At 41.9% G+C, this 9,413-nt stretch overlaps 1 protein-coding gene across 1 annotated transcript; it reads right to left on the reverse strand.

Moving 5' to 3' along the window:
* Positions 1-742: 742 nt before the first annotated feature.
* Positions 743-9,395, reverse strand: RPL7 (ribosomal protein L7). The gene is made up of 7 exons (XM_071737782.1): positions 8,252-9,395; positions 7,271-7,373; positions 6,615-6,781; positions 5,829-5,966; positions 5,347-5,456; positions 4,142-4,352; positions 743-807 (listed from the first exon to the last, which is right to left on the reverse strand). The coding sequence occupies exons 1-6, from the start codon at positions 8,263-8,265 to the stop codon at positions 4,144-4,146; spliced, it is 741 nt and encodes a 246-aa protein (XP_071593883.1). The 5' UTR covers positions 8,266-9,395; the 3' UTR covers positions 743-807; positions 4,142-4,143.
* Between the last annotated feature and the right edge of the window lie 18 nt (positions 9,396-9,413).

The following is a 9,413-nucleotide window of genomic DNA, read 5'->3' on the forward strand; positions in this document are numbered from 1 at the left end:
CGACACAGAGTTGTTTTGCCAGTGCCCTAACACATTAACAAACAAAAGGACTGAACTAGTTTGAGTTAAGCCACTATCATCATTTCCTGAGTTATTTAAAGCCAAAACTATTTGACAAAACTCTATTGACTTTTGACAATTTTTCATAAACTAGCACCACTGCGAAGTTTTATTTAAAGTGCAGAATAAGCTTTTGCACAAATTGAGGAAAAAAAAAGGCAATCAATGCCAGGGACTTTTAAATAGACATCATTCATGGTGAAGTATGTAAACACTGCTTGCCTGTAACACAGAAAAGAATTTCAGTCAGAGCAGAGGTGGATTGTTGATCTGTCATACCAAATGTCTCAGCAGACTAAAGCTCCTCAGCAAAGTGCTCACAAGACAAGAAATCAATGTGACTGCAACCCAATTTTTGCATTTTACCCATCCCTGGGTTTCTAACCTGTGCTTCACTAGGCCAACACAGCAGCAATGACTGTTCATATCCTCGTCAATCCTGTGGTCTCTTGCTTCTGTAGTATCCAAAATAAACCACTGCAAACAAATTATGTAAAGCTGAGTAACTACCTAGAATGTGTAATGTGCTATATTGTAATACTATTATTTCTACTTTCTGTTACCTATATACTGTTAATGTAAACTATAAATGCCTCTCTGAAATGGGTTACTCCGAAGTTAACTTTGCAAGCACCACCAGTAGAGAAGAGGATCACAAAAATGAGACAAAGCCATGTGACAATGTTTTGTGCAAGATGGTTTTATTATCAGAATGAAGTTAGAAAGACTGCAGCTGGGCATCTGAATCTGAAAGGAAAAAAAAAAAAAAAAAGTATCATTAGACATGTGTAAACCACACTACTTTGCCCAGCTGAAGAATTCATACATTTCTCCAGTTTGCATTTTTGGATGAAAATACTAATTTTATTCCATTGGATTTAAGACTTCAACAGTCTTGCCCTCAATCACTGACACACAATAACTGACTTCTATATTAACATCTTGTAATTCAAAACACAGATTTTTAAGTCTCAGAACTATCAATATAAATATTTCTGCTTTGAAATATTGGTGTCTATTTTCCTATTCGTCTAAAAGCATAGTGGGGGAACACGATATTGAAAGACATGCTGAGAAGTTGTGCATATTCTAATTTTTGCTGCAGTAAGCCCATTTTCAACACATTTCAGGGACTGTTTTCATACAAAAATTAAAGCAAATGGCAAACATCTTAAATTCCTATAAATTTTGCTTGTGAGTTTATGAAATTTGGTATCTTGCCAATACTGAATTGTCAAAATTCAGTATTACATAATATGCTTTTATCTTTTTTCCAGTCTGTATTACAGAACCTGTTCTATTAGCCTTTATATTTTTAAAGATCTATTTCAGACCATCACTTAAGTGGTAAGAAATAAAGACAAACAGCAGAAAACAATTTCTATACAGGGAAGAGGAATTCTTCTTTTCAGACACAGCACTTCAGAATGACAGTACTTAGAATACTGACATCTTGTCTGAACTTACTGCTCTAGTTGCCCAAAACCTCAGCAGAAACTACAGCATTCTTGTGCTTTTTTACATGTAGGTTACTCATATTTTAAACATGCACTCTATTCAGAACAGCAGGAAAACAGCAGGAATAGAAGTGCAGGACACGAGAACAATCTTGTCTTTGCTTTACACCTGAGGTAAGTTTTTTTGCAGTATAAGCACAACAACTCATAAGCAAAAAAAACCCAGAACAGAAAACAAAACAAAACTGCAAGGTTACTTCTTAAATTGAAAGATGGAGCAAAGCCCTTGTGTCTGCTACTTACATGGGCTCACAGAATCACACAATCGTTTGGGTTGGAAAGGACCTTAAGGATCATCTAGTTCACACTCCCCTGTCACGGGCAGGGACACCTCCTACTAGATGAGGTTGCTCAAGGCCCCATCCAGCCAGGCCTTGAACACTTTCCAGGAGGAGATATCCACAACTCCTCTGGGCAACATACACCAGTGTCTCACCACCCTCACACTACAGTATTTCTTCCCAATATCTAATCTAAAGGTAAGATATTTCAGATTAAAACAGTTCCCCCTCATCCTATGACTACATGGCCTTGTAAAAAGTCCCCCCCCAGCTTTCCTTGTAAAAACATCTCTAGCCCAGTGAAAACCATGAGCACTAGCTGAACATTGCTGGTTTCTCTGTCAATATACTACTCCTTACAGGCATTATCTAGTCACTGCAATGGTGAACTTCCCCTCTTCTAGGAAGGCTTCTGAATACTCAACACCACCAGTATCTCTGATTTTTGTCACTCAAGATGGAGAAGAAAGGATTCACACTGACCTAAAAGCTGGAGGGTTTCAGTTAAAAATGGAAATTTCCATCTTACGCTCAAAAACCTGGCAGAAGCATAAAGTGAAAGCAGTTTTGCTCAGTCTTGGTTATGAAGTCTCAAACACCAACTTACAGGAAACATCTGCCAGCACTGAGCCTGTAACAAATTGTGCCACCAGCAGCAAAATTTCTACAGGAGTGGTAGAAGAAAGAATGTAACATAACCCCAGCACCAAAGTTTACCACAATTCTGCTTCTCAAATTAAACCACTTCTTCCCATAGTTGAGCTAAAAAGCTTTACAAAACATCATCCCTGGTAAGCAACTATCTTCCTGAAGCCAGGTTTCCATCAGCCATGTAATCAGTGCTTTAAAACTCTGTTGCTTCAAAGACAGACAACAAAATAACATGCAACAAGTGTGGGTGAGTGGAAACTGAGGAAGAGCAGCCTATAATATAGTTTTAAGGGAAAAAGCTGCCATGTATTTTACAGGTCTCCTTTAGCTCTCTGAATAGACAGTACACTTGGAAGAGCACAACCTGCTATGCCTTGTGGCCTGTAAAAAATTCTAAAAGTTTTCAAATTAAAAAAATTTTTAAAATCCCAACCAAAAATCCCACAACATCCTCTGCTTCAGGAAGCTTAATTTCTGAGAACATATCCAAACAGCAACTGCACTTGTTTTAAGCTGTGAAGTCACACCACTACCTGCTTTTTTTTCTTCAGAAATCAGATCTGCAGTTTACTTAGTAATTCCTAAGTTCTAGAGGGTTGTTTAATAATAAAAAAAAAATGCTAAAACTAATAAAAAACTAACACACAAAAAACCCAAACCAAAACAAAAAATAACCCAACAATCATAAACCAACCAAAATACCTTCTTGTCCTTTGAGGTATCATTTTAGGGAAAATTGATCCTTTGCCTCTTAAAGTCTTCCCAATCATGCTAACACACCAAGTTTCTTAAATTCTAGCACAACTTTCACACCAAAAAGTCATTTACACTTGACTGAAAACAAGATATGGGCAACACCAAAGCTAGTTTAGTGTGGAAATAAAAAAAAGGAAGAGCTCTGAAAAAAACAGTTTTGGCTTTGCATGACAGATTTCTCTCATCAAAGAAGGAAAAGCAGAGTGACAACAGATGACAAGACAGATTGTTTGAACTACGTATTTAATTCAGGACTCAGCTGTCACTGCCAAACTGCTCCAAGTGTTAACAAACCCTCTCATTCCTAAAGCATAGCCTATTCAAATGAGACAATTAGTATTTCAAAATGACCATCTCAGCTATGCTAACATAAAAGCCTAAAATGGATCATTTCGAAGCTTGAATGAGCCCAAAACTTAGACCATTAGAATGGTGTAAATTGAGAACTGAATTTCTCTGCATTTTAAACAGGCTTTTTTAGAAAAAATCAGGCAATCAGAAGAAAACTTACTGTACTTGTAATCACAAGACTTTGATAATATTAAGAAATCCTTAATCAAGACTGGAAATTTTAGTAAAAATCTCATCTTCCCATCACAAAGAAAGTAACTTTTAAAAACCAAGTTACTGGTAAATGGAAAATCAGTTATTGGTCATCTTTATACTAGAATTAAGATTTAATTTCTTCACAAGTGTCTAAGCTGTTTTAAGATTTTTAAAAGAGCCTCAGAACACCACATTGTTCAAGCACCCACATACTGTAGGTTAACATCCAAAAATCATGAATATTAAGCCTGAATGTTCAACTAATAACAGCAGCAGGCTACACAGCAGAGTCAGAACAATGGATAGCATTAACTTTTGGTATTCTCTCACCATTAGTTCATTCTCCTTATCAGTCTGTTGATCTGGTCTTCTCTGTTACCAGCATCACCACCTTCCACGAAGTGGATCGTTTTCTTCTTCATTCCACCCCGAGGAGAGGATAACTTGAAGGGCCAAAGGAAGTTGTTCACAACTTTGAAGTTCTTGCCAACAGTGTAAATTTCATGGATCACATCTTCCATGCAGATGATGCCAAGCTTTCCTAAAATTCAGAAAAGTTGTTTTCAGAAAGGCTACTGAGACACTGGTCAATAAGAAGCTAAAAATTACAAAGTTGGTATTGTTATACCTACTGCTTTTCATAAAATTCAAGTTTGAAAGCACCCACTCTGCCACAGCCAGTAACTGACTTTTCCAATTAAAATGGATTAGCTGCAGCAAATTCAACATTACTTAGTTCTTATATTTTGCAAGAGGCATCAGTTTCTACTGCTTAATAACAGCAATAAGGAACAAAAAAAAACCAAACCCCACTTCATAAATCTTAGGAAAACAAACTGTGTTCCCTGAAGAAAAGCTGGATTAAATACACTTGAAGAACAGTGATGTGCAGCTCAGGGAAATTCACTGAACTACTTATGCTGTTGAATAATGCAGCATCTTTCCTAATGTCTCTTCAGAGTCTTCAGTGACATGCTATAAGTTAATAACTTGCAAAATACAATGCTAAAAAGGAAACTGCTTATGGCATCATACTTGTATATTTAGAACCTGTTTATCTATTGCATTGGAAAAGCAATAGACATGACACAATCCAATGTCAAGTAATACACAAATCAAGTGCCAAAAAGGGAGACCCCAGTGTTTGCTATTATTCCTGGCATGATGGAAAAGGAGCCTCCTTAAACAATCTATTTCCTAATAGAAATACTTTGTGCTTTCTTTTTACCAGCTACGCTGATCACTTTTGTTTGCTAGTGCTTCTAAGACATAAACACTTAACATTAAAGTCTGAAACGAGTTTACACGAAAAATTCCAAATTTAAAATGCTAAAATTTGATTCTTTACACTGTTTTTCAATACATGATAAAGAAAGTTATTTCCACTTTGCTTTGTTATTAAGCTATCCAGTCAGATGTTATTAATCAATCACTATTACTCTCCAGAGACAAGTAATGACAGCTGTCCAGCTTCACATTATTCATCCATATGCAACAAGTTAATCTCTTGTTCTGTTCAGCGAAGCAGAATTTACCAAGGCGTTTCTGGATCAGGGAGTTATCAGTAAGAGCAATGCGCTGCTTTTTGATCTTCCCATAGCCACGCTTGTAGATCAACTCATGCACAGACTTCAGATTGGGGTATCTGAAACAATCAAGTAAAATAAGTTAAAAAAAGCTTTAAGTCAAGCCACATACCAAGTTATAATACCCAAATTGAAACATCCATATCAATCTAAGATCATTCCACGTCCCAAATTTAAACACAAAAGCAACAGAGAAGCAGATCTTACCCTTATCAAATTCCCAAGAACACTAATGAACGTGTAACCACATCCAACAAGCAGCACCTTTTAAAGCACTGCCTGAACAATGTTTTCAATTCAAACGAGGGAAAGCGCAAAGAAGATACCAAAACCTTTCGGGCATAAGGGAAACCTGAAGGTCTAGTGTAGCAACACGGAAAAGAAGCTCAACATTTTTATCCTGACTTGATAAAACTGTCCATTTCACTCACCCCCATGCAATGTAGGGTTCAACAATCCGCAGCATGTTGATGGAAGCTTTGTTGAGTTTTACAAAGGTGCCATTGAAAATCTGACGCAGGCGAAGAAGCTGCAGCACCTTGCGGACCTTGGGGCTGACACCGTTGGTGCTGAGGAACGTAAGAAAAAAGCCTCAACACCCCAGAGAACACTAAACAGCAGGTAAATAGCCCCACAATAGTATTGGTTATAGTATTAGTCATGTTTTTCATACAATTTGTTGGTTTTGTTTTCAATCACACAAAGGAAGCTGAGTAAGTTATTTACTACCTCAGTGTATTTCAGTATTAAGGTAAAACAGCTTTCTGTGGAAAAAAACAAGAAATAAGCATTACACTGTAACAATTTAGAACTTTCCTTGTGCCCTCCTGAACATAATTCTTCCAGTCACACCTTCTGTTAGTTTCCTGTAATACTTTAAACAAAGCCTAGTAGCATATAAGGGAATACTGTAATTCAAATGATAATTAGTGCAGTTTCACAGAGATTAAGATGAAAGCAAACATCTGTCTGTACACATCTGCAGCCTTGTATTTTCCTTTAAAAAAGTAAGGATTCCTAGAGAGCAAACATAATGATTTAGCACTTGGTTAAGTAAGCCCCTGGTGCACCTACATTACTGCCAAGAACTTACCAAGCCACCAGCAGAAGGCTTGATTTTAGTTACATTATTTAAGCCCTCAAAACAGAGAAGCAACACAAAAACTAACTTCAGTGCTTTTGAGCATAAAGCTGTTTATATCTGTATTCAATCTTACCCTCTTATCCTGATCACAAAGGCCAGTTTTGGTTCTGCAGGAACGTAGTAGTTGCCAGCTTTTCGTGCCATCCTGGCCATACGGATCTCCTGCCTGTACATGTGCCTGTACTCCTTGTGGTAAGCCTGGGCCTTGGCATAGATGAGTTTTCTTTGTGCCCTACGGGCCTGAAATCAAGTAAAAATTACTTCAGATGATATCAAGCTTTTTAACACACAAAAATCACCTTCAAATAACATATCACAAGTAACCCACAAGGAACACAGGTGGTAGGGATACTGTGCCCACATCATGGAGTTCAGAATCACTCTAGGTGATACCCTAGACAATCTGAAAGGCTGTTACACAGCACTGCTTCTTTACCATGAACAATGTCATCATGCACCAAGCTTGAGCCCCCAAAGGCTGTAAGCTCTTGCCTTGTAGAAAGCTCACTTTAACCTTATAAACAAGGGTGTGCTTAACCCTTACTCTGTGCAGAGCTGCCTTGCTATTGACCAGAACAAATCACCCCAAAACATATTTTAGTCTACAACAGCAAAAAGCATCTGCGTACCAGACTGAAACACTGTGAACTTCCATACTGCTTTACATCAGTGCCAGCAGCTGGTATTGAAACAGACAGAACAACTGAAATTAAGCTGGGAAACACTCACCTTTTTTATAGCCAAAATCTTCTTCTGACGTTTGGCTTTCATAGCTGCATAAGCCTGCCGCTTTTTCAGCAGGCTTTCCGGTACGGACGGCACCTTCTTTGCTCTAAACCAAGAGAGGAAAAAGACCTCTTTTAGCTGACCTGAAGAAACTGGACTTGGAGGTCACACCCGGTAAACGCCGATGTAAACTCTTTAACATAATGCACACTCCCACATCGCGCCAGTTCAGTGAGGCATCCTCCTGGCTGCCCCTGCCAACGAGCCCGGGTGCAGCCTGCACAGCACCTTTTATACTAAGGAAGGCAACTGAGAGACTCGCTGTTCAACTGCACACAACCTACGTACACAGCAATAAAGGCTCAGATCCCTTGAGTGACGCCAAGTTGCTACCCTACTTTGCTACAATCAAATTATAATCTGTTTCAAACACATCTTTTTCAGATTAACAAACATTACAACGGGTGCTTTAAGAGAAAAACCAATTTAGCAGTATTCCCAAGCTTGTTTCACAAGATTTTAAACTTTCTCAAAATTTTAAACTCTTCGCCGTGACAAATCCAGTTATACAGCTACAATCACCCGGACGAACTCCTACCCTAAACATAACATAACCCTAACTCCCCGCACAAGCCGCACTCTCACACAGCTCGCCAAGCCAGACGAAACTACCGTCCCGGGCCTCCCACCCACCAGCGGCGATTTGGGCCCAGCTCTCCCTCCCCACCTCACCGAGGGCCGGCAGGGCAGCGGCAGCCGCCGCCCGAGGAAGAGGCTGGACCGGCGGTGGCTGCATTGCCGCCGCGCTGGGCCCCATCCTCTCCCCACTGCCGGGCCCGGGCCACTTGTGCCGCCTCCCGTGTCGCCGGCGGAAGCCCAGCGGCCAGGAGGCGGCGGGCAGCATCCCGGAGGTGGGGGCAGAGAGCAGGCACGGCCGCAGCCGCGGATGGCGGCGGATTATCCCCGGGCGCGACTGTCACTTACTCCTTCTCCGCCATGGTCAGCGCCGGAAGAGAAAGGGCGTGCGCATGCGCAGGGCCGCCTTAACGCATCCGCCTGCGCAGGCAGGGCCTTGGCCGGCTGAAGGACCCCGGGTTTGGGCGTCCGCGGTGGTGCCTGGCCTAGTGCGGTGCTCCAGGGTTGGCTGCTGAGTGCCTGAGTTAAGAACGGCTGGTGGTCGCTCTCCGCCTGACAAGGCCGAGCCGAGCCGGGCCGGGCCGGGCCGGGCCGGGCCCAGCCCAGCTCAGCTGTATCCCGGTCCGGATGGGAGCCGCTCCACCGTGTCACCCAGCCTTCTGCGCAGGAGGCTGAGAGCACGCTCTACGGAGAGCCTCAGGAGGCGCCAGCCCTTACACTTCATTACACACGGGGAGAGGGGAAATTAGCGGAACTGGGAGCATCAAATAATTATTCAATATTAAAAAAAAAAAAAAAAAAAAAAAAAAAAAAAAAAAAGAAAGAAAGAAAAAGAGGCATCTGGTCTGGGTGTCTGGGTGTAAGGAACGGGGAGAGCTGCGTAGAGATGCTGTGTAGCTCTGAAGAATGTTGCTGAGAACGCTTCGGACTTGCGTTGCGGCCGTATCAAGGTTGGTTCCTGTCAGACACGGTTGCGTTATGCTGAGAGAAGCCTGTATCGCTTATCTCATTAAAGCTATTATAAAAGCGGCCAATTAAGATCAGCACGCAAATGTGCGGCGTCTGCCGAAGGAAGAGGCTGTCTGAGTTTTCTCCCGATACTTCTGAACTCGACTTTCTGCTAAATCCGAGAGGCAGCGCTCACGAATGGAACGAAAGCTCCGACGGCTTTTCCGATAAGGGGCGGCTGCGCCGGGAAGGAGGCATCAGCGCGGTGCTCCGCGGCATGAGGGGGGCTTCGGCAGAGACTGCGGGACGAGTCCTGCCCACCCGCCTGTGGAAAATGGCCATGGCAGGCAGGCTCCGCTCCTCATCCTCTGGAGCTGGCAAGTGCCTGGGGGCGGCAGCTCCCGGCTCAGGGGGCCGCAGGGTCTCCATCTACAGAGAGAGGCTGTTATCTGACGGGAGAAACACACTCCCCGTGTGCTGGTACTTCCGAGGTGCCGCTGCAGCCGGCGGTGGGTTAGATATAAATAGCCTGTGTTGGCTGACACACCAAAAAAACCAACAA

The sequence above is a fragment of the Heliangelus exortis genome, chromosome 2 (assembly GCF_036169615.1).
Source record: "Heliangelus exortis chromosome 2, bHelExo1.hap1, whole genome shotgun sequence".
NCBI lineage: Eukaryota > Metazoa > Chordata > Aves > Apodiformes > Trochilidae > Heliangelus > Heliangelus exortis.

Bases quoted from the DNA above. Each gene is read 5' to 3' on its own strand.
- RPL7 (XM_071737782.1), bottom strand. The intron at 6,782-7,270 runs GTGAGTGTTTCC...ACTTGATTTCAG, and splicing joins AGATTTTGGCTATAAAAAAG to GCCCGTAGGGCACAAAGAAA. The intron at 4,353-5,346 runs GTAAATTCTGCT...TCTGAATTTTAG, and splicing joins CCTGATCCAGAAACGCCTTG to GAAAGCTTGGCATCATCTGC.